At 48.6% G+C, this 25,930-nt stretch overlaps 1 protein-coding gene across 1 annotated transcript in view; it reads right to left on the bottom strand.

Annotated features, from left to right (window-relative positions):
- The window catches only part of P2RX2 (purinergic receptor P2X 2), a 223,623-nt gene that overhangs the window by 13,085 nt on the left and 184,608 nt on the right, over positions 1-25,930 (bottom strand). Inside the window, exons 9-11 of the mRNA XM_086943186.1 lie at positions 22,053-22,143; positions 19,402-19,467; positions 20-97 (exon numbers count right to left, since the gene is read on the bottom strand). Coding sequence (XP_086799312.1) covers positions 20-97; positions 19,402-19,467; positions 22,053-22,143 — 235 coding nt within the window. The remainder of the gene's footprint in view (positions 1-19; positions 98-19,401; positions 19,468-22,052; positions 22,144-25,930) is intronic.

The raw sequence follows: 25,930 nt of genomic DNA, 5'->3' as shown, positions 1-25,930 counted from the left end.
AAAGGACAGAGACACTCACCTGGTCAAATTTACGCCCGCTGTACATCTCGTCTTTGTTCATGAAGGTGAGTAGGATCCAGTCACAAAGGAACGAGCCCTAGAAGGGGGAGCAAAGACAGTGCATTCACTCCTGTTTGTCTTGAGCGAACATGATGCATCTCTTCAGACAATCAGTGACACTACACATCTTTACACTACTTTACTCCTAAGAAAATAGGTGTCAGATTCTGGCCACCTACTGCCACTATGCTGGCCCCACTGGAACACAAGCATTTTGGCAGTAGAGGGGGCACAGTGAGGACGAGAAAAACAGACAAGTGGTTTTTAGAAACTGTCAGCAGGTTTCAGCACATAAAGCACTTAAGAATTGTTCTATTTCACAACACACAATTTCCAAACTACTCATTATTGTTTTGAACTCAAATCAAATTGTTATACATTAAATATACAGCCATAACAGCCTCTACTTACTGCATTTAGAGTTTGTCAGAAGCTCTTTACCATTTGAAAGGGATTATCAACTAACTGACAGTGTGGACAGTTCAGTGGATGTTATTCAGCACTACAGTTTTTCTCTTCCTTGTAGTGTTGTAGCATTTGCATTTTTTTTTAACAAGTGGCTTTTGTTCTGCCATTGTGAATGAAATGACGTGAAGGAAGAACTACCTGGTTTGACAGCAGTGGAAGCTACTGTATGACCACTGCTTGGGGAAAGAAACACCAACTCCCCACAGACCCACGCCCAGCTTCAGAGGCTTCCCCCACACTGCCTTCCAACTGTGTAGAACATAGATGCATGTTCATGTTTAATGTATCCCATCCATTATGAAAGCAGCACCCTTATTTCTAAGAGACTTCCAGTTTGTGCAGAAAAGAGAAATGAGATACAAGGGACTACTGTGCTAAGCCCAGAATCGCATTCTGAGACAAAGTGGTGAAGCTGGGACCAGTGTTCAGGAACTCTGGCAGTTCTAGATTAATCTCTGTGTTTTAAATAGGTTTTCTCCTATAAAAATGCATTTTATTAATCAATTAATGCATTCATGTAATAGTATAGACCTGATCTAGTTCAGTAACAGAATATTTTAAAAACCAGCAAATTCTCGGTTTACACCTACTCTGATATGCCTACTTGCCGCAGGAGGAGACTTCTCCACTCTGGCAAGGTCCTGAATTATCTTTGCAAGAATATGGTGGAGTATCCGCTCTTCAATCTAGGATGGCGGATCAACTATCATGTTGTTTTGAGTTATCCCAGCGGAGGACCGTCCTGGAAACGGTGGTGGACTTTCATGCATGCTACGAGGCCAATCCATCCAGCATGTTAGGTGGCCACAGTTGTTTCGGGAAATTCTGCCAGCAGTGGAGGGCCTTGGTGGATTTTCCATCAGAAGCTTTTATTACACAAAGTGACTCTTCCCATGCCAGATGCAGCCTTTTTGGTCAGGAAATCTCTACCGATCTGGTGTGTGGTAAATTTAAATTACCTATACTTAATTTATGCGGTAAAGTTCAATAAGAATAACTCAGTTAGAAATAAGAGGCAGAATCCGTGGTATTTGAGGTTTTAAAAGGGGTTTTATTCCTTAAAAAGGAATTGGGTATATGGTTCGAACCATGGCAAATCGCATTCCGTCACCACGAAGGTTCGGGAAGGGACAGACAATACTTTATTGACAGGTTATCATATATATAGTCAATGCATTACAGTAAAGACAGATGCAGGAGGCGTAACAGCTGAGAGGAGAGATAAGAATACACATACGTAATGAAAGAGGCGTTACAATAGGCGTGCATGAGGGCATGTACTAGAAACGTCATTATGAGATGTCACAGGTGGGTGTATCCACAAGAGAATCCTGCAGTGTCAGCAGAAATATATGGCAGAGATGCGCGCGCAGCAGTATGACGTGTAATTGACGTGTAACTGGAGGGTGAAGGGGACTTGACATTTAGCCTTACATGAGGAGACAGAAGTCTGGAGTGTCAGAACAACCTAATCCTAAATCGTATCTAATATCTTGTGTTTAAGGAACTGTATTATCTAGAAGGAAAGGTCTCTCGGGCAAAAGGCTATTCTATACTGACTGCTAGTGCGTGCATATGCGTCTACGTGTCTACATGAGGTGCGAGGGGTTATGGGCCTACCATGGTAACAGGAGCTATGAATTACTTGCATGGAGACAGTGAGGCCGGGCCCTTTGCTCTGCAGCTGGAAGGATGTTTTCCTAAACTACTAGACAGGAATGTATTTTCGAGGAGCAGAGCAGATAATTTGAAGGCAAAATACCGTTTTGGCAGGCAACAGGCTGAGCCAGGCACCGTTAGCCGCGCAGGGAGTAAGACAAAGGTCATGGATACAGATGCTCATCCAAGCTGGAGCATTCAGAGGCAGAAAGCAGGAAAGGACTCGATGACAGAAATCAGGGCCTAACTCGCCTGAGCCAGGGAAAACGTGAAAAGTGTACCATGAAAAGACGTTGGCAAGGCACACTTAGGAACGGAATATCCGACCCATTCATGGCGGATCTGAAAGAGGACATGTTAACGTTGGACGCAAATGTATTTGCGTCTTCATAGCTGGCACAGAAGGGAAGCTACATGCACTTTAAGCTCGTACATGGAGACGGTGGGGTACACGTTAGGGAACATTTCTGACCATAAAAATTTATATTTCCTCAGGTGGAGAACTCAAAATTAGGCAGATATTTACCAACACTAAAGTAGAGGAAGGATATAGTTCCGTCCGGTCAATATGATTTAATCTGTTCTTAAAAAAATATAATAGAATGGCAGATCTTTGCAAAAATGTGAAGAAAAACACAATCAAGAATGTGTCTGACTCAGTGGCCACAGGTTCAAATCCCAGCAGCTTCACCCACCCGGATAGCCTTCAGAGGTAATAAAACTAGTACCCTTGAGTTGGATACCAAAAGAAATCTCTTAAATGTCACCCTACGGGAAACCGTACACTTTATAAATGATCATGTGAGCTGCACTGCATTAATGTGCCATTTTGGAGCAAAGATTCTACTAGCCATTCAGAGGATTTTTTTTTTTAGAGTTTTATATAGCGCGAACTAGACCCAAAACATCAAGTATCAGAGCCCTTTACATGAGCACCAGTTTCATTATAGCGGGGTGCCGCTCAGTTACTGACTTTGCCTGTTACAGAGGATTGTTCGTGGACGTCTCGCTCCCTGTGTGCTCCCTTCGGATGTGTCAGCTGGTGTGAGCGGTTCCGCAGTCGGCGGAAATCCAACTCGCTCCCAGCCTGATATCGCCCAGGTAGAGGACTTTTGCGTACACACAGCGCAAGGAGCCTACCGGGGGACTGCGAGACCCAGCATTCTTCATTCCTTACAGCTGGTGCCTCTTCCCCCGGCGGCCACGCCCCTTGACTCCAGCCGTTATCACCTTTCGCGACACCCGCTTCGCGGGTGCCGCTCAGTTACTGACTTTGCCTGTTACAGAGGATTGTTCATGGACGTCTCGCTCCCTGTGTGCTCCCTGCGGACGTGTCAGCTGATGTGAGCGGTTCCGCAGTCGGCGGAAATCCAACTCGCTCCCAGCCTGATATCGCCCAGGTAGAGGAGTTTTGCGTACACACAGCACAAGGAGCCTACCGGGGGACTGCGAGGCCCAGAATTCTTCATTCCTTACAGCTGGTGCCTCTTCCCCCGGCGGCCACGCCCCTTGACTCCAGCCGTTATCACCTTTCGCGACACCCGCTTCGCGGGTGCTGCTCAGTTACTGACTTTGCCTGTTATTGAGGATTGTTCGTGGAAGTCTCGCTCCCTGTGTGCTCCCTGCGGACGTGTCAGCTGGTGTGAGCGGTTCCGCAGTCGGCGGAAATCCAACTCGCTCCCAGCCTGATATCGCCCAGGTAGAGGACTTTTGCGTACACACAGCGCAAGGAGCCTACCGGGGGACTGCGAGGCCCAGCATTCTTCATTCCTTACAGCTGGTGCCTCTTCCCCCGGCGGCCACGCCCCCTGACCCCACGTACTTAATTGGTATAAACACCACCGTGTCGCGGGACGCAGCTCGGGGCGAAGACCGGGCAAAGAGCGGGCCGTTTGAGGCCGTTTGAGACCGTGAGATACCGGACCGGCCCACTACCCTAAGCCCTGCTCATATGGACTAGAACTGTATGTACTCACTTTATTCACTGACACTGAAACTGTTTTGTTACTGACTTCCTACAAAGTCCCCGCAAACCAAATCTATTAAAAATGAATACGAGGGGTAGCAAACAAAAAAAATTTAAAAAACTAGGGGTTGGCGAGCAGCTGTTAGGGCCCATGGACGACTTTATCACTAAGGCAAACTCGTTCATAGATCAAAGTATCAGTTAGATTGAGGATAGAGTATCTATCGACCTTGCCATTGCAAGGCGATCATCTATGGGGCCATTGGCTGTAGCAAGAACCTCGAGACAGGTGGCAATTTAACGCAACAATCACAAAGTAATAACAGACTTAGCCTTTCAAATGTTGTAGATCTTTCAGCCTCCCAACTCTCCTTATTGACCTCAGATTCAGACTTAGAAAAAACACCTGAAATCTTACCCGACTATACCCCAGAGGAAGTAAGACAAGCAAGAGGGAGGAGGGAGGGGGCAATTAAGAAAAGAAAGGAAAAGGAAAAGGGGGAAAAAATAATAGTCAAGGACACTGTTGAACTAATTAAAAGTTCAAACACGGCAGGGCCAACTCTGCAAACAGTTGACGATACCGACCGCCACGTGTTGGTACACCATTCTCCACACAATATACCAGACATTACCACCTTAGATTCCCCTGTTCTTCCATCCCCCAGTAAAGAACTCAATACCTCAGAGCTGGTAAACAAAATAGCTGCCTTACTAAACTCGTTTTTTCTTCCCCTAGAAAGTAGATTATTAAATATTGAGAACCAACTATCTAAGCTCACAAATTCTCCAAAATTAAAGCCGATGGAAGGGCCGCAAAAAATGGGGATTAATAAGTTGGCCGCTCCCACTTTACAAAAGAAAACTACAACTTTAGTGTTCCCATCCTCTAAACAACAAACAGTGGCCAAGGCCCCCACAGTGGAGAAACCTCCTCCGAAAGTCACAACGCCTATACCTCAGAAAATTGTGGTCCCAAAAACACCAGCCCTAAAACCACCAGCCCCAAAAAAAACCAGCTCCAAAAACATCTGCCCCAAAAACATCAAATCAACCAGTAAAAAAAGGAGGAACCAGAGGAACACACAAGGGTAGATCCCCCGTTAACATGCCACCCGAGGCATGTCCATTCGTGATTGTGATGACTGGTGTACCAGAATTGGCAGGGCAGGGCGTAGAACCTAATTGGTCCTTAAAAAATAAGGCGCAACACTGGTTAACTACAAACCGTCCAATTCCTCCTAACTGGTCAAGTAGGATACTAACGGTATGTAGGACCCCATGGGTAGGCCACGGCAAAAAAATAATACAGGGAGATTGCATTGTGATAACCTTTGAGGACCCCAGAGTAGTTGATTACATTTGCTCTTGGGAACATCACAGCTCAGGCGGCGGGATAGATACAAAGCGTCTTTCCTTTTTCTATCCCTCAAGACACCATAACAGCTACCTCCAGGAATTTGATAGCTCCTGGCGTAAAGCAGTCCCCCAGCCTTGGGAATTTGACATCCCCAGACCTAAAATGGCCCCGCGCTATAATAATCATGATAGTTCCTGGCGGGCAGTGGACCCAAACCATCAAAACTATGAGGGCCCATGGCAGATTGCGGGATCACGGCACAGGGGCAGAGAATGGGAGCAGTGGGGCGGGCCTCCACAGCGACCATACAGACCCATCTATAGGGAAACACCATATTGGGACAATTGGGCGGGTATACCGACCATGAACCGGTTCAGTGGCCTAGAAATGGTCGACTGACCATTAGTAGAAAATCCAAACACCGAGCAAACCATCTTATCCTCTGACCCCATAGGGACGATGAATTTAGAGCCAGAGAATAGAATACAATTCCTGCCGGTTATTTTCTGGAACATTGCAGGCCTCCGACCCAAAATCGAGGATGGCTCTGCTGCTCACTTCCTAGAGGAAGAAAAAATTATTTGCCTACAAGAGACATGGGCCATGAAGGTGTTACATCGCCTGGGCTACAAAACATATTTCTCCCCAGCCCTTCCAAGTAATGCGGGTAGGCCTAAGGGGGGTCTGGTTACCTATGTAGCAAACACCATAAAAAACCTGAAGGTATTAAAAACAGAATCTGCCCCGAATTTCCAATTACTTTGTCTTTCGGTAGGGAAAAAAGTAACTATTATTCTAATAAACTTTTATAATAATTTAGAGGATGACCACTTCTGTATCACTCTTTTAACAATTCAGGAAAAAGTTGCCCAGTTTAGACAACTGTATGAAAAAAAAGGGACAGTACATTTACTATGGGGAGGGGACTTTAATCTACACCCCTGCCCGCGTTCGGGCAAACGGAGCTGTGGGATAGTGGACGAGTATGACAATCCTCTCATGCACTTCCCCCACGTAAGAACGGGGACAGCTATGAATAACCTCCTTTTAGACTTAGAACTGTCAATAGCAAATAAAACAGGCTCTATTCGGAATCTCCTTGACCCAACATACTTAGGGAGGGGGCATGAGACCACCGTCGATTACATTCTTTTGACGGATGGACTAAGACACCTAACCAGGGATTTTACACTTATGAAAAACATCCTAAGTGATCACTCCGCCCTTAGGTTGGATGTTTACCTGAATGATCTAAAAACTCAAACAGCAACCATAGCAAACACCCTATCCCAAAACAAGATAGAACTGGGCAAGAAAAACGGATATACTCTGAAATGGGAAAAGATTGAACCCATTCAATTAACTGATAAATTGATAAAGACAACATACCCTAACATAATAAAATGCTTAGATCTCTCAGTAGATGATGGGGTGGTTCTTGAAAACTTAAAAATAATATTAGAAAAAATAAAAGGATTGCTGACTAGAAATTTTAAACCAACTAATTCAACTCTAACAGGATGGTTTAACCACGACTGCACTGTGGCGCTAACCAAGTTAAAAATGGCCCTTAAACAACCACATAGAGTCCAGCAACAGATACAGCATCTCAGGCTCCAATATAATAAGGCAAGGAAGCTGAGAAAGCAAGAGCTAAAACAAGCACTATGGGACGATCTTCATAAAAGTGCAGTTATGAAAAACAGTGAGTCCTTTTGGCGGATAGTTAAGACCCCCTTTCTATCTGATTCTAACAGCCCCAAGATCGAAGTGGCCATAGAAGAGAAAATCTGGGTAAACCACTTCTCAAAAATATTTAAACTAACATCTCTGACCGAAGGGCTAGACCACTCTTTTCCCCCAGTTGAATTTCCAATTCCTTTGCAATTCAACATATTCGATGTAATACAGGCATTAAAATCAAGCAAAGGTGGTAAAGCACCTGGACCTGATGGGGTGCCAGTAGATCTTTTCAAACACCTCCCGGACCTCTGGGCCCCTATACTCACAAGAGTATGTACTGCAGCAGCGAAACTGGGATTGATGGAGTCCTGGTCCAACTCCATCATGGTGCCAATTTTTAAAAAGGGGGACCGCCAGGACGTCACATGTTACCGTCCCATTTCATTGTTGGACTCCCTGGGCAAAGTAGTTGGCAGAGTAGTACTCGAGCAGCTCCAGCAATGGGCAGATGATAGGAATATTTTATCTGACCTACAATTTGGATTTAGGGAAGGTTTCGGAACTGTAGAACAGGCCCTTAATCTAAGCATGATTGTGTCCAAATACATCCACGCAAAGCAGGGGACAATGTACATGGTATACGTTGACTTGTCCGCTGCGTTTGATTGCGTATCTCATGCGAAGCTATGGTCTCTCTTGAGAATCATGGGGGTGGACCCCCCCCCTCCTGGATTTCTTGAGAGAATTATATTCTGAGGCTTCTGCAAGAGTGCGCTATGGCACAAAAGGGGAGCTCACCGCGTCTTTCAGAGTGGAGCGGGGAGTCAGGCAGGGGTGTGTTCTGGCCCCCTTCCTCTTCTCGCTGTATACAACCGGATTGGAGGAGGAGATGCTGAGAGGGGGGGCAGGACCTCCCCAGATTAAACAAACGCTTGATCACCGCTCTACTCTATGCGGATGACGCGGTCATCCTGGCCCGCACACCAACTGAACTCCAGAAGTCCCTGACTAAGTACGCTGATTTCATGAGCGCTTTAGATCTACATGTAAACGTCAAAAAAAACCTTTGTTATGGTGGCTGGTGGAGGACGAAAACGAACAAAGAACATTTACTTAAACGAACAAAAACTTGAGAGGACTCCCCAGTACCCCTATCTGGGTATAATGATTGATGAAAGACTAAACTGGAAGGCAGCCATTGAGGCTAGGAGACATCTTTTTAAGAGAGCAATTGTAGCACTGATGAACTTCTCCCAACGAATTGGAAGGAGACCACCAGTCGAACTGTTAAGAATCTATGCTGCGAAATGCCAAGCAATTGCACTGTATGGGGCCGGGGTATGGGGACATGCAGATGTTGGCTCTCTTCAGATAGCAGAGAACTCTTTTATGAGATTTCTCCTGTCTGTTCCAAAATGCTCCTCTATCTCCGCTTGCCATCTGGAATTAGGAATCCCATATATAGAAGACCTGATAAAGGTTAAACCATTGTTACTTTGGAGGGGCATTTGGGTCTCGGACAAAAATGTGCTGACCAAACATATCTTAGCGGATTCCATGGCGCTGGACTGTGCGCACAAAATAGCATGGCTCACTTATGTCAGGCACTTTTTCTTAGACTTGGGTCTAGAAAAGTACTACTTTACACCTGACAAACTAACTGAAATAACCAAGAAAGAGTTGAAGCAAATAGCCCTGAACCATTTAGAGACCCTTAGGATCACTCTGGTATCAACCAAACAATCTGTATTATGTGCAAATATGGTACAGCTTACCCCACAAATCCAGCCTTATCTTACATTAGAGATCAGTACTTATGATAAGATGCTTCTGACAAGGTTTAGACTTAATCTTTTTCACAGACTCGTAGCCTTCCCAGTAAAGAATACATGGGAATTAACTTTGGCTCATTGCCCATGTGATGACATGTCGCCACAGTCCTGTATACATACAGTATTATTCTGTAAATATTTTCATACCCACAGAAAAATTTGGCTACTTCCCCTGCTAAAGCGCTGGGTCTTTAGACAATGCCGTCCCGCCATGCTATCCTTACAGATGCTAGATTCTGAATGCACTTGCTACCATGTACTAATTTTTTTTTCATGTATTACCAGGCACAGGAACAACCTTTAAAAGCTGGAACTATTTCAATGAATTTATTCTCTTAACATTCTAGAATCTTGTTAAAATATTTTTTTATGACAGATTTGACATTATTAAATAGGTAAATGTGTAACTTATGTTGTTGCTTTTATGGTTTTGCCATGTCTAAAACCGAATAAAGAACGATTTATTATTATTATAGATGGACAGATTAATTTTTGTTAGGCATAGGGAGATTAAGTGATTTGCCCATAATCACCGGATGTTGAGTGTCATTGTCGAGACTCATACCCGGCTACCTAGCTTCGAGGTTGAACGTGCAAGCCGTAAAGCTACATCCTCTCCTTGTGGCCCAGATTTACTATTGTTACTGTAATGGGGCACAGCGTGAACACTTTCAGCACTATGATGTGAGAATGAAGACATATTGTGGAGTGCCAAATCTACAAGGAGTTGTGTGCCAATGATGTAATCGTCAGTGCTCGCTCACAAATACCAGTTCAGCGCATATCTAAGGACTCCGTTACAGCGCAATGATCATGGCCGGACTGGTCGTAGCGGGCATTGGGCATTATCCACGGGAAGTTGGAAGGATGGGGGCCGATTTTGCAGCAGAGGGGGCCATTTTTGTTCCTAGGGATTGGCTTTGCAGCAGGGCTACTATATCAGCCCTCATTTAAAAAAAAGTAGCAGGGGGGCTGGTCTGGGAAATTTGCCAGGGCTGCTTCGGGTGCCCAGTCTGGCCCTGGCAATGGTAAGGCAATAGCTTCTGGCATAGAGTCTCTATGCGATGATTTTTAAAAAAAATATATTTTTATTGCAGAGTTATAAACAAAACATCGGGATAGGACAACCGTTATATCCATAACGTTTCAAGGCACTTTGCGTTAATAAAGTTGTACACAGCCATTCAGCCCACATCCCGGAGGCCGGGCGGCACACCAACAGGTTTCAATAACAGGTCGCCAGGTGCACCTCAGATGGATATCAGGTCAACAACACAATGTAGTATCTGCTTTTTACACCCACCAAACTCCCCCCTCCCCTCTCAGTCACCACCAGATACAAGCATCCACCCCGTGTGGGCGACGTCAGAGCCATCAGTGCCCGCATTATTAGGTCTATGCTAGTGGACTCCCATGTCGCCGTCTATTAGTGCTTTGCATCATCCACACAGCGGGAACCCATGTGTGCCGCCCAGTACCTTCTCCCGTGAGTACCGGCCATAGATCATTATGAAGGGCACTCCTTCTGTCACTACCGCGGTACCCTGAGAACGCCCCTTCAACCCTCCCTCCCCCCAACTGCTGCATATGTGGGTTATAATTGCGGGTTCTGACAGATGAGCTCGCCGTCAATCGACGTCATGCATTCGTTCTTCCAAGCCTCATGGAACCTCAGCCTCCTAATGTCCCTCCTCCTCGTCCTCTATCAAGTAGTCGCTCAAAGCCTGCACAATCATCTCCCAAGTCCTTGCCGTCTCCAAGCTCTTCTCATTACCCGTTCTGGTAGCCTGTCGCATTCTAATCACACTCTCACACCTGGACCATTTCAATAACTCATTCGTCCATCTCTTAACTGACGGGCCCTCCTTGGATTTCCAATGCCAAGTAATTTCCCTCTGGGCTAGCATAAGGCTCGTGATTTTTGTCTTTGCCGTGTGTGGGAACCAAAGCAGTAGGCATGCCGCCATGTCGAACTCCACCTCCCTATCAGTAACTGCGTTCAGAAGCTCGCCCACCTCAGGCCAATATGTCCCCAACCTCGGGCAGCCCCACAGCAGATGATCCAGCTCAGCCTCGAGTGCTAAGCATCTTGGGCATGCCGCATCCTGTACCCGAAAGTGTCGTCGAAGTTTCCCCGGGGTCAGATAGGCTCTATGCAGAATGAAGAAATGCACCTGTTGGAAACGGGCGTTCCTGCTACCCTTCCACGTTCGTTTCAAAATATGGCCCCAAACCGTGTCTGGAATGGGTTTACCTATGCTTTCCTCCCATCTCTCCTTCAGCGCAGTTAGCGGCTCTAGCCCCTCATTCAACATTCTTGAGTGGAGGCAAGTCACTGCTTTGAACGTGCCCGCAGCCATCACTACATACTGACAAGCCATAGTCGTGTCCGGTTCCACCAGTCCTCCCTTCCAGTGTTTTTGTATCGCCGCTATTACCGCAGCATGCAAGAGGTAGCTCCCATCCGGGAGGCCAAACTGGTCCTGTAGCACCCTAAAGGTGGCCAACTTCCCATCAATGTATAAATCCCCCACCATCTGCAAACCCAACTCCTCCCACTCCGACAGCGGAGACCAATCGCCTCCATGTGGCAGCGCCGTCAACATCCCAAGAGGGATCTCCGGCGCATACGGTTGTGTGGTCCTTGCCCTCTTCAAGCACCTGTGCCAGCACAACCGAAGGGTTTTCTCTTCAATGGTGAGGTCTCTCAATTCCAATTTCTGTTGCATAACTATATAGGATAAGACGTGCCTCTGAATACCTCCCCCTTGCTCCTGGTCTGGGCCTCTAAAGTCTCTCGCAATGCTTTGTGTTAAAACCTGTAATTGAGCCGCTAAGTAATACAATTCAAAATCAGGAACCGCCATCCCTCCTTCAAGTTTGGGTGTGAGCAGAGTGCGCAACGCTACTCTACGTCTTCCGTGTCCCCAGAGGAAGGAAATAATCATCGATCTGAAGTCTTTAAAGATCTGTTGAGGGATCCATATTGGTAGGGTACGGAAATAATAGAGCAACCTTGGTAGAGCCACGATCTTCAGCAATGCAACTCGGCCCTGCACCGATAGAGGAAGGGAGGCCCAGAAGGATATGCATCCCCGCAGCGCCCTCACACAGCGACCTATATTGCCTTCCAGCAGATTGGCTGCACCGTGGTAAACACGGACTCCTAGATAGGTGAAGCATGTGTCTTCCCAAACCACATCCACCGTAAGAGGGGGATAGGGCTCGCCAGACCGCAGCGGAAAAACACAAGTTTTATTCCAGTTTACTTTAAGGCCCGACAACCTACCAAAGCTCGATAGCATCTCCACAGCCCCCCTAAGAGCCCCTTCCGTATCCTCCAGGTATAGCAACAGGTCATCCGCATATAGTGAGATATGATGTGTTACCTCACCACGTCTAACCCCATTATATAATTCTCCTGTTCTCGCCTGTGCCGCCAGTGGTTCCATCGCTAGCGCGGACAGGAGAGGGGATAGCGAGCAACCCTGCCTCGTCCCTCTGCGTACCGGATAATAGGATGATATAACAGGCCCCAATCGCACTCTGGCAGTAGCGGAAGAGTAGAGAACCCTCGTCCATCACCCGAAGCCGCCTCCCAGGCCGTACCTCTCGAGCACCCCATCCAGGTACTGCCACTCCAGGCTATCGAAGGCCTTCTCAATGTCCACCAATAGTACTGCTGATTTGCGATCTGACTCAGAGGCGCTATCTAGTATACGGATCAGACGGCGGATGTTACTGGATGTGTTCCTAGTAGGAATGAACCCTGCCTGGTCCCCATGTATCAGCGTAGTCATATGTGGTAGTAGTCTAGTAGCCAGAATACGACTCCAGATTTTATAGTCCACCGTCAGCACAGACAAGGGTCTATACGACGTCACATCCAAGGCCTCCTTACCCAGTTTCAGCAGCGGCACTACTAGCGCTTCCCTCATCGACTGTGGCAGGTGCCCTAAGGTCATGGCTTCTGAGTACACCCCTAAGAGCCTTGGTGCCAAAACATCTATATATTTCACATAAAATTCAATCGGCAGGCCATCCACCCCTGGCGTCTTGTTTCTAGCCATCTGCTTAATGGCCACCCGAATCTCCGATAGCGTTATGGGGTCGCCCTGTTCCTTCGCAGTCTCATCATCTAGCACCGGGAGACAAACAGTGTCCAGGTATTCGCCTATCACAGAAAATTCCACTTCCAACTGACTCTCATATAGACTCGTATAATATGACTGGAAGCGCGTCAACACCGCTGTCTGTGAGTAAACCACCTCCCCTGATCCCGTTCTAATGCTCATAATCGGGCAACCTCTAGGCTCCGGGTCAGCGAGTTTAGCAAGTAGTGTGCCCACCTTATCCCTTTCCGCATGCACCTTGGTGAGATATAGCTTATAATCATAACACCGCAGCCTCTCTGTCGCTGTTGCCACTAATTCCTTCGCCTCTAGTAGCCGGTCCTGTAGGTCCGGTCTCTCAGGCCTACGTTGCTCCAGATCCCTCAGCACACATTCTGCCCTCCCCAGATCAGCCAAAACCGTTGTCCTTGCATTCGAGAAACTGCCCATACAGATACCTCTCACCACCACTTTCATCGCATCCCATTCGATCGACCTCGTGGCGGCTGAACCCTCGTTCTCATCAGAGTAATGCTCAATGCCCTGTTGGACCGTGTCACTGAACACCAGGTCCTCCAACGTATCAGGGCTCAGCCTCCAAGTTGGGACCGCAGACCTCGTCCGCTGCCATTGCACTGTCATCAGTAAGGGATTGTGGTCCGAGATGGTTCTGGCAAGGTACTCCGTGTGCGTGACCATGGCAGCCAGGGGGGCGCTACACAGGATGGAATCTATCCTAACATGTAATGCATGTAATGCCAAGAAGAAAGAATAGTCCTTAACATCAGGATGTTGCTCCCTCCATACATCTATAAGGCCCCACCTCTCTTGCCAATCTTTCCTGTGCGTGGCTAGCCTACGCACTGGGGAGTCGGCCAACGGCGGATGTGATCTATCCAGTGACACGTCAGTAATCGAATTATAGTCCCCGCCCAAGATGATGGGGCCCGCCAGGAAGTGTGCCAGTGAACCTGTGAGAGTATCAAAAAAATGGGCTTGGTCAGCATTGGGGGCATATATACTACACAGGACCACCTCACGGCCATACAACCTCCCCCCCACCGCCACAAACCTACCCTCAGGGTCCACTAGCTGGTTCGTGGCCTGGAATGGGATCCCGGCTCTCACCCATATCAACACCCCCCTGGCAAACGCTGAATACATGGTACCAAACACCTGGCCATGCCATCTCTTCTGCAATGCAGTGCATTCCTGCTTGGTCAGATGGGTTTCTTGCAACAGTGCAATCTGTACACCTCGTCGCACCAGATATGCGTGCACCTTGTAGCGCCTTGACATAGTTCGCAGGCCACGGACATTCCATGTGAGGCATTTCAAATTAGGTAACGTCCCCATTGCAGCCATCACCCCACCATTTCAACAGCGTCACTTGGACACCCACATCAGTGCAGTAAACCCCCCATTCACAACATCCCAAACAACTCCCTCAACCCCACTCCCCAGAACAGGACCTAATAACACAACATCAGCCCCCATCCAAACCTGTAACACAACACACATTCCACTACTCTGTGGTCGTCACCACAGAAAGCCTTAAGGGCAACGAGGGGGTAAGTCAGGGCCGACCCGGGGCAAGCCAAGCCCTCGCCCCAAGCCCATGATCCCATATGGTAGTTGCAACAGAGTACCTGCTTGTACGCCAAACACCAGGGGCAGGCTGCCCCAACAGGAGCCGCAAGTATGTCTCTGACTCCAAGTCTCATCCATTAAATAGGCCATCCGCTGTCTGTGGGGTGACCATCGGCCCCGCAGAGCTATCTGCTTCCGAAAGTTCTTCTCCAGACTTCCTTCCCTCTCCTTCAGAGTCCGAGTCCATCGATAACTTCTCTTGCTGTGAACCTGTAATGATCGCCGTTGCAGCCAATGCTCCCTTTCTTTCCGCCGCCATCTGGTCGACCCGCATCGCTCTCTTGAGTTTGTTTTGCTTGCGGATGCGTTGTGACTTTCGGACCTGGAACGGTTTTTGTCTCTCTTTTTCACCTTTACCCTGGCGATCCGTACCAGCCCGGTACAACTCGAGCCACGACCACACCTCGTCAGGGGTCTGAAAGAATTGGGTCGTTCCATCCAGGATCACTCGTAATTTGGCTGGAAAGAGTAGGGAGTACTGTATACCTTCATCCCTCAGTTCTTTTTTTACGGCCAGAGAAGATGTTCTGCTCTTTTGGACTTCCTGCGTGTAGTCAGGGAAAACCGTGACCGAGCTATTGTCCACCTGGAAGGGGCCCACCGAGCGTGCCCTTTGGATTAGTAGGTCCCAGTCTTTGAAATGCAAGAGCCTGACCACCATTGGCCTGGGAGGGCAGCCCTGCATGGGTGGGCGGGCCGGGACCCTGTGCGCTCTCTCCAGGGAGAAGAATGGAGATAGACCCTCTGGAGCCACAACCGTTTTAAACCAGTTCTCCATGTAGGCCACAGCATCCTCCCCCTCAACTTTTTCCGGCAGGCCTACCGCCCTTACGTTGTTTCTCCGATTGCGGCTTTCGGAATCCTCTGCACGTTTCTCCAGCGTCGCCAATCGGCCGAGGATATCAGATAGTTTGTGTTCTGTGGTGACCATCGCCGGTTTTAGCTCCTGGAGCAGCACTTCGTTTTCCTTCACTCTGTCGGACAGCTTGGCGTGATCTGCCCTCAAGAGGCCCAGTCCCGTGGCCACCTGGGCTATATCCTGGTGTAAGGACTCCTTGGTCGCAGTGATCGCCTCCAGTATGCCATCCAGCCGTGCATTCAGTCTTTGTTCTTGTGCCGATGCATCTGGGACCACGTGGGGACCACCAACCATGTCCGGCATGTTCGTCTGGTCGTGCTCCTGCTTCACACTCAAGGCAGTGCCAGTAGCGGCCATCTTGGTCACCGCGTGTGCTGTGGTAGGATTGACTCCAGGAGACGGTCCCGCCCCAACTTCCATCAACCGAGTGGTAATGCCTGCGTTCCCTCTCACCACTCAGTGGCCTCAGCGACCTCTCCTAACAATGACCTCCTCCTCCAGGGACCGTGTCCTCCACCATTCAGGTATCTCACTTTCACGCCAAAAATGGCCGTTCACTGTTCAACCCCACTGACAGCGCCCCAACAAGCTCTTGGCGGCCTAGAGGCCCCTCCTTCTGTAGTCACTTGCTGTCCCCTGCCTGGATACCCCACTCCTCCCCGGCCGATTCAAGCGCTGCCCAGTTCCAGAGAATGCCCAGTGCACAGACGAGGGGGAGCTAAGTGTTTGTCCCCGATCAAGCAGGCAGGCAGTGGCCAGAGCTGGATGGGTGATCTGCGTGGGGGTGCCTCTTTCTATCAGGCCGGTGCAGCATCCTCCTGTGCCTCCCGGATCCCGCACCTCCACCTCCTATCTGGTCCGAGGTCAGCTGCGTGCAGCCAGTAGGCACCGATCACTGTCCGCCCCAGCATGCCCACGGGGCCCGGCCTGGTATGCTCCTCTCTGCCTCTACCTCTCCATACAGGAAACCAGGTCACCGGCTCCGGGCGGCTGCCCAATCCAGAATCCAGGCACCGGGTCCGCCAGTCGGCTCACCCACTCCCTCCGCAGCAGCCGCCTCTGCCCCGCCTGTCGGTGTTACGGCGCTGTTAGGCTCTCAATCGCCGCGGGGTTCCCCAGCGCAGCCGAGGGACAACACCCTCCGTAGATGGTGGCCAGGTCCGGCGGTGGGGGATGGGCGCCCCGACCACGGGCCTCCAAAGCGGCAGTAAACGCTCCGCACCGCTCCTGCAGCTATCGTTCCCCGCTCGGCAAGGGCTTCAATCCTCCAAGCTCTCCAGGCAGTAGTCTCCGCTATTCCCCAGCCTCGGTCCGCCGCGCCCCGCAGGTCAGCCTCCGCAGTTCGGGGCGGCTGCCATCTTGATTTTGCATATGCGGCACTTCCAAGTTCCGATATCGGGTCTCAGCACAGCTGCTGACTACCCGTTGGCCCTCAATCGTAGTCGAATGTCTCTCTGGTGCATCAGGCAGGATTTCCGAGCCTCAGTCGGCTCGGGAGCGAGGTTTCGCAGGAGAATTGCGGGATCTGGCACGGAGCTGCAGGCTCACGCCGCCATCCCGATCGGCGTCCAAACCACGCCCTGGAGTCTCTATGCGATGATAACCCGCAAAAGGGTAAGACCGGTAAAATGTTTAAATTTGCTTAAAATACATGTTGAGCCAGTGAGCACTATGCCATACTCTGCTTGCACGTTGCTTGAACGTGGTTTCATTTGTTATTAGGATTTCATGCAATGCCAGGTCATGCTCTTTTAGTTGATTGGATTTGCATCAAATCCCAGGACTATTTGCATGAGCTGCATCTCGTTATCCCCCTTTCCATACATTAGTGGGGGGTTGGCCATGTGCAACTCAGTGTTTATTCGCACTAGAGCTACGTCTACGTTTGGCACAGTATAGCTTTTTTAAAACAGAATCCATTGAAACTGCAATTTGTACTGCTTTTCTTTGAGCGCCTTCGTTTAGCTTTGCACGAGCACCACCCAGCACACAAATGTTAGTCTGCATTTAGTGAAGAGAGTACTTTTGTCAATGGGAGTCTAGATATAGTACATGCAATGACCCTATGGTAGAGAAAGAACATGCAGGAGACCTGGAGGACACAAACAGTAAAGACATGACAACCTGGCCTTGGTGAAACAAACATGGAGGAGTCCTGGAGAACATATACAGGCAAGACATGGACTAGGGACAGCGCCAGGATGGGGGGCCCCAAAGAAGGGTGCGGGCTGGATTGGACCGGCTGAGGGCTGTGGCCAACGGTGGCCGCCATGTGTTTGAATTTTTGCAGGCATACCCCAACGCAAGTCATTTGGCTGGCAGCAGGGTGATGGGAACACCTGGGTGGGTGGCGGGAGCAACCAGGTGGGTTAAAAGGAGAAGCACCTTCAAACTCTTCACTACCTGGTTTTGGCCTGGCTACCTCTGATGACCGCCAACGCTCCTGCACCTGGAACCCCTTGTTATCTTCCTTCGCACGATCAAGAAGACTTTTTTGCGAGAATATTCTTTTGTTGGAAACTTTGACCAGCATTGACTATGGCTGTTGTCTCTGTGCAAACCGCCTATACCTTGTTTTTGATCCTCCAACCTCTCTCTGAGCTTCTGGCAGTGGTGGTTGAGAGAAGCCTCAAGTAGCCCTCGGGAGGAGGTTTGTTGACCTCATGCCGGCCCTGCTGACTGCTGCCATTCGGGACCTTGGACTAGAGTTCTTTTTATTTTACAAGGTAAGGTGGGGTAGTGTTCTGCCAAGGAAGAGTGTGTTTTCTGTGACAGGGTGAGTTAGGACCAAAACCTGGGCCCCCTTTTATCTTCCTTAGGACCAGCAAGAAGACTCTTTTTCCCATCTCCCCCATCTCTGTAGATAAACTCTTGTTGGGAGGGGATTTCTGGCAGGAAAGGAGTCATGTTTGGACACAACGCAGGTGGACAATCTTGGCATCAGGAATAGAAGTACAGGTGAATTCAGGATGGAATTGAAAGCCTTTGGATCAAACCGGGGCTGGGGTTCTGCAGTATATAGAGAACAGCTCGGGATTCCTACTACAGCAATTGTCCAAAGCCTCCCACTGTACTCCTTTGTATTGCCATGGGGATGTCAGGAGATGGTGACTGCGCTGGGGGACCAAGTTATGGCCCAAGCTCATCTCCCATTGGGTGCCAAGGGGAATCCCTTCTTTGGGTTGGCTATGCAAGGTTGTTTTTGGGGTGCAGATTTCATGCTGGACCACACTGCCTTTATCTTGTAGGAGCAGGTGAGTTTGCCTTGTGATGTGCAACCTGTTGGGGGGAGCACGGCCCCTGAGACCATTAGAATAGTCAATGCTATTGGTGCCTGGGGGAGATTCCATGTATTAGTTATTCCCAATTAAGTGATGTATATATTGGGCCATATGCATCAACACATTTTCCCATAGACACAGAATGAGCAAAACCCTTTGATGCAACTGGCCCATTGTAAATAATATGCAAGAATGCTGAAAAATGTTTTTCATGTCGTGTTTATGGATGGTAATAAATATGGCCAGAGAACTGTTATGCTTTCTAACACAAGAGGGTTGTTAGCTTGTCTCTGTCATTTCGGAGATTTTCACTTCACATGGGGCGGTGGAGTGAGGTCTTGATACAGTCTCCCACCTGTGCCCTTGTTTTAGAGAAACGAAAATGCAGCAGACCCGCAGGTCACACACAGAAAACACATTGCAGAGACAGTCTCACACACAGCTGACTTCACAAGAATGCACAATACTTACAATCCCAACGGATGTGAGAGCTGTGGCCAGGTTTATGATTGTGGGAATCAGACTGAACTTCCCAGCCTGGGGAGAAGAGACAGAAGTAGATCACTGAGTGCTTGTGGCGGGAGGGGGGGGGCTGTAACATACAAGAGAAGAGGAGATGATGAAAGGAGGACAGTGGAGGAAGAGGGAAGTATCGCAAATACAAGAGAAGGGCAGAAGTAAGGCCATATTAACAGATGCACATTAAAGACAGAGTGACCCCAGGGGCAGGACACATCACAAAACGTGAAGGGAGAAGTAGAGACATCTGAGACAGTCCTATATCAAGAAAGACCCAGGTGGTCTGTATCCGTCCCATCAGCAGGTATGAACATGGTGGTAAGAGATGAGGAGCGTGTGTGTGCAGAGAAGCTGTAGTGTTTGGAGGAGTGACGGTGACTGTGCGTCTATTTCAGAGATAGTGCCAGTATTTTCATGTAAAAAAGGGTTCTAGTGTGCACACATCAGTGCCTTCATCTGTGCATGGGAAGGAGTACAAAAATTTAAGAGAAGTCAGAAGAGATATGACCAGTTCTCTTAATAAACTCCTACCCCAAGCATCAGGGTCACATAAGCAAATTGTAAACATTAAACCTAGAAATTGCGGGTGCGACAGATAAAGTGACAAAGGCTGTTTTCATTGAGAGGTGCCTATACAAGAGGTATGTCTAGAGACATTTGGCAGGCCTGTGCAATGAATAAAGTGCAATATGCTTAACTAGATTAAGAAAAAGCTTACGCTGTTAACACTAATCAAATAAAGTGCAATGTGCTTAAAATAAAATGGTCTGAAAGTTTAAGCTATTATCACTAAAACAAGAATAAGTGCAGGGTCTAGACATATGGGGCTGAGCCAAGCTGTACCTACACGCACCTGATAAAATATTAGGTGCAAGGCTTTAAGAAAGCGATCCAAGTGATAAGCATTAAGGCTACCAGGGCCAAAACGATTATTGTCTAATCATGCCCCTTCCCTTCAGATGCTGGAGCCATGGCATCCAATGTTTTTTCCAAAACGATGAAAAAAGTTCACCAGTGTACGATGTAGTCCAATGTCTGATGACTCAAAGCAGGACAACACTACCGTAATGCACGGTAATGGTGGGGTCGGTGAGTGCATGGTGGTGTCATTGTGTTCATGGTAGTTGTGGTTTCCGTGTGTGCATGACAGTGATGGTGTCAGTGTGCATAGGCCACAGATGGGGTCAGTGTGTACATCCAAGGGTCTGTCCTAGTGTGCATAAGTCTATGAAATGATTCGTGTTTGCACTGCTATCAGTGCAAGCATGTCAGTAACAGGGCCAGAGTGTGCAAGGCTGGAATGGTGTCAGCATGGACAAGAGAGCAAATACCAATGTGTGTGGTGATGGTGTGTGTATGTGGCTTTTTAAAACGTGAACCCAGCTAACAAGCAATGGGTGGGGTACGGAAGAGGGGGTCCGTAGAGAGGAGCCTGGGTGAACAGGGGAAGGTATTAATAGGGACGGGGACGGGGGTGTAATACCTCACGACGGTAGGGGACATAGAGGGGTTCGATGGAGCACACTCTTGTAATAATCCCGGTATTCTCACTTTCCACCACAATGAGATTCTGCGTGAAGAGCAGGGGCCTTATTTATGAAGGCCTTGCGCCGCCGGTGCGTCACTTTTAACATGGGAAAAAGTGACGCACCGGTGGCGCAAGGCCTTCATAAATAAGGCCCCAGGTATTCAGCCCTTTGCTGCAGCGGTGGTGGGTGGCGGTTTGGACCCTGGGGCCCCGTTACATTTTGGGGGTGTAAATGGAGTGTGGCTGTAGCCCTATCTTCTCGTTACCGCACTCCCTGCTCTCTTGCCGTCCGCTGCTGTGTGTTTAGCATGATGGAGTTGGTATTTTCACTGTAGTGATGGGATGGATGTGTTAATGAGTGTTAGTGCAGGTGCGCGCTTCTGCGTGATGGCTTTAGTGGGTGCTCGTGAGTGTGCGCACGGAAGTGGTTGTGTGAGCCTGCAGAGGTGCGATAGTGCCCATGTGTGAGCAGGCTTCCCGGTGCTTGCTGCACCACGTGCACTTTAGTGCTAATGTGTGCGTACATAGGAGCGATGAGTGAACTAAATATACAACGTCGGCGGTGTGAGCTTGCCCACTGGAGCGATGGGGAGAGTGAAGCACGGGTGCGCGTGTGCCTGTGCTTATGAGGGATATGACGTGTGAGTGTATACATGAGGGCAGATTTACAAGCCCCTTGTTGCACCACTTTTGCGTCAATTTTCCCATTAAAAGTGACGCAAAAGTGGCGCAAGGGGCTTGTAAATCTGCCCCAGGGTGTGAAGAGTGCGTAGCAGATCATTAAGATGACGGAACCGCTTAGGTGTATTCACTGAACCGCTGAGATAAGTGCTGTATGTCAGCGCGTGCTTGTGTCTGGTGATGAGGCAAATGCCGGCTGTTCTAGCGCCAACTCTGTGAATGGTGGAACGAGATAGGCTGAGTGCTAGTGAGGTGAAGAGTGCAACCGAGCCATTACAGTAAGTAACCCATGTGCCCCAGGGGGTTGCGGTCTACGCAGCAGCTACGAGCGGGGGGAGGGGCGTGCACCGCACCCCCTGCCCTGCACAGAGATCGGAAGGGATGAGGGAAGAACCTGTCCGTGCACGATCACGTCAATCCGGATGCCGTAAACCTTGATCAGCGTCCGAGACTCCGACTCATTGCGCCCGTAGTACTTGGCGAACCTGCAAGACAAACCACAAGCAACAGGCATGAAAAGAGAGAAAACCATGTCCTAACCAAAACCGTGGCGCGGGCACAATTTTCAGAGTGAGGGCGCAGCAGTGCTTAATTTGTAAAATATTAAGTGCAGGTGCTCAATTTTTTGGGGGAGGCCACACCCACTTTACCAGCTCCACCCACGCCTACCACAGGCTCCACCCACTTACTCTTTTGGCTCTACCCACATCCTCAACTGGCACTTCTGAAAGACAGATATAATACCCCGTGATTCCATGATATATATAGTGGGTCATGTCCATCAAATATCCAGGTGCATTAGGCTTGCACAGTCATAATATGCACTGTAACGTCTTCAAATTCACCACCCACGCACTGCCCCTAGTGTCCAAGCATAGCCCAAATGTCGACAAACAACCACCATGTATAATCCAATTGCAGCCACATGAGCTCTGACACTATCTTAAATTTCCAACACAGCTCTATAAAGCACAAGCCTGCGCAAAAATCCATTTTGCAACCCTAGGTAGTGTACAGTGGTAGGAGGTGTTCCCCTCAGAGCTGAAGGTGAGATAGTGGTGCGTGTGCGCCACTGCTTTTATAATAGGGTTTCTCTTAAGTGGTTGTGATAGGCACCCTCAAGGGATAGAGGGACTCCTGCTTTGACTGAGGCGCAGTGTGCTGTGAGGGAGGGAGGGCTGACTGAGTGGATTTCAGGGCTGAAAAGGCAGACCCTTCCTGAAAGCAACCTCCCAGCCACCATTGGAACGGGTTAACTAACCCCTTCCAATCTACCGGCTCAGCCCCTCGAAGATTCTTATTCTGCAAAGAGCATACAGTTAGTCGATTCAATCAAAGCAAATAGATTTTTTTTGTACAGCAGGATGCTGAACTCACAAATTTGAATGTGCTCTCGTATGTGATAAATAAGAAAACAGTGGATTTGAATAATGTAATATTTCCATAGGATGACGTAATGAGACCAGTTTATGGGTCATGTATATAACATTTAGGTCAAATGGATTCTTCAAGTTACCATACCTGGTACCTGGAAGTTATGATTTTTTTTTAGGTCTGCAGAGGTATTAATATGTGGATGGAGCCTAAATCCCTGTTTCAGTAGGACTCTGAAAGCTCTTTGATGTTGATGACATAAGGTTCAAGCACCCTTTAAACTGTGAAGGCAGACAAAAAGTCCATGTGGACTAGTGTATCCATGGACTCATTAACTTAAGACTTCAGAGTGCAGTTTTGTGTTTAAGATTGCCTCCCTCCCAACTGTGGTGCTGCCAGAGTAAAAAATAAAAACCTGTATATTATCATGTATCTAAGACCAGCTCAATGTAGAAACACAATGATCAGAGCTGCTTGGAGGGCAAGCATTCTTTGTGAATATACTTACACAAATTCTGCAGAGTCAAAACATGTATGCCGGCTACCAACATATGGGCTGAGCCAAATCCCCTCACCTGGTACTGACACTTAAAGCCATTTTCTTAACTGATCACATTATGTCTGGTGAAAGTTCTGCTGTCAAGCCAGGCCTAAAAATGGGTTAAGTTGTCTGAGACTACAGCAGGAACAGTGCAATCTTAAAAAGTGCTCAGTTGTAATAACCTGATGCTATCTCCGATGTATGGGCAAAATGTGTGAGTGCTTCAAATAGGATGCAGTGAGTCATTGTCTTCACCTCAATCATAGATAACATGTTTTACTATGACCCCCTCACCACCGATGGAAATTGCTCATTTAGTACATTTCCTCAACATGTAACCTCAAACACTGCATGTGTGCTACAGGTGCCAATTTGCACTTTCAGCTGCTGGTTGCTCTTACTTCCTGTTCTGCGAACAATGCCAGCCTCTGCAGAACGTTGCTGGCGGGCTCCGGCTGGCAGGTGGCACTCTCATTTACCGGGAGCTGGTAAAGCTGTTGTAGCCAGTGTAATGAGTAGGTGCATATGCTGTGGCCCCGGTACATGCAATTGAAGAGGTGGCAGCTCAGGGCGTGAGCTTGCTGGTGTTTTGACGCGATGGACAGCTCCAGTACTGCCACACAGCAACGTGGCTCTTCAAAGCAAGCCCCCATCAACTGATTGCAGGTCAACACACTGTCTGGGGCGGCCAGAAACATGGCTCCAACAGCTAGCAAGTTTTTGGGATATGGTCCTGTAGGGTGGTAAAGAGACCCTCAGAGCCATCGTCACGCAGCTGCTGTTGTCCCTTCCCCTGGATATGTTACATACAGATGGTGCAGGCACCGCAGGCCCTGCTTGGCCAAAGGCATTTTCAGGTTGTTTTTAGTAGCCATGGTGGACCCACCCCTCTGTTGTGCATTGACTGGCCTATGTGCTTCCCCTTGCACAAGATGGACTGACCTTGCCTGATCATTGGGGTCTGTGACTCATACTGCATGTGGTGCACCTGCACCCCTTGTGCCTCGCCTATCCCCAAAGGTTTTTCCTGCAGGTGGTGCAAATCCGGAGCCTCCTCCAGGCTCCTCATTTCTCCTCCACACCGGACACCTGCGCCTGGACCTCAAAGATCATATACAAAAGCAGCACGGGCCAGTAACAGGCCAGGCTGGCTGCTGGCCCCTGCTTGCTGCATTCTTCGCTGTCAGACAAACCTGCTATTATGAGCCCATACCCAAAAAACGGAACACTGTCTAGCTGTCTAGCTGTGCCACACATGGTCCTTCTAGTATTCGTGACCCGTTTATTTCTCTCTGCTTTTCATTTCCATCCTCAGGCAGAGAAACCGTTCACAGCCTTGGCTGCATCTCTCTCTCTCTTTACTGTCAGATCCCCGACGATCAGTAAGCACTCTGGACACAATGGGGTAGGTATACAGATTCTTCTTTATTGCAATTGCTTCTTAGTCTGCCATCACACATCTGCCCTCGTCCTCATCCTGCAGCATAATGCCCCTATCCTGTCCACCCACAGGAAGTGGTGTCCGGTGACCTGGTCACAGCCCTGTGACCCACAGGGTCCTAATGTCCGGCATCTCTGCCCTGGTCATCACATCTCCCCCTTTGTTACAACAAATGCTTTTCCCCATGTACAAATCCTTACCCACACTGCAACTGACTGTGCTGCGGTTAGGGAGAGATATAGATATAGCGGGAGAAAGAGAGAAAGAGAGAAAGAGAGAGAGAGAGAGAGAGAGAGAGAGAGAGAGAGAGAGAGAGAGAGAGAGAGAGCGAGAGAGATAGAGATAGAGATAGAGATAGATAGAGAGACTCTCTACATTTCTTCTAATAGTCTCTTTGTCTTTTTGCATTCTCTTCTTGGTCTTTGTTCTCCGCTCTGCTCTGGTCCTCCACCTTCTTCTTTGTGTGTTGTCACTTCTCCGTTTGTTCCTTGTTCTCTTTCCTCCACTTCCGCCGTTGTTATTGCTCTTTCTTCTTTTTCCATTTTTAGCTCCTTGAAATGCGAGCTGTTTCTTGTTACAATCCGATTGTCTGATGCTGCGGTCACCATTGACCCTTTTACTCCAGTTATTACCAGCGGCTCTTTTGAAAAAGGGCTGTCTGATTTTCTGTGCTGGGTTTGTTTCACTATTACTATGTCCCCTTCTTTTAGTTGGTTTTCCGCTGCATGTTTCTTTTTGTCAGCGTATTCTTTCATTTTTTTCTTCTCTTTGCTGTCTCTTTCTGCGATTTCTTGTCTGTTGGTGTCTGCTGTTGTTTCTCTCTGTGGTAGCCTCGTCTTGCTTGTTCTTCCTAGCACCAGTTCTGCTGGGCATTTGCCCGTGGTGCTGTGGGGGGTGTTCCTATAGTCTCGTAGCA

Source organism: Lissotriton vulgaris, chromosome 11 (genome assembly GCF_964263255.1).
Source record: "Lissotriton vulgaris chromosome 11, aLisVul1.2, whole genome shotgun sequence".
Taxonomy (NCBI): domain Eukaryota; kingdom Metazoa; phylum Chordata; class Amphibia; order Caudata; family Salamandridae; genus Lissotriton; species Lissotriton vulgaris.
This window is presented reverse-complemented; position numbering and strand designations above follow the sequence as displayed.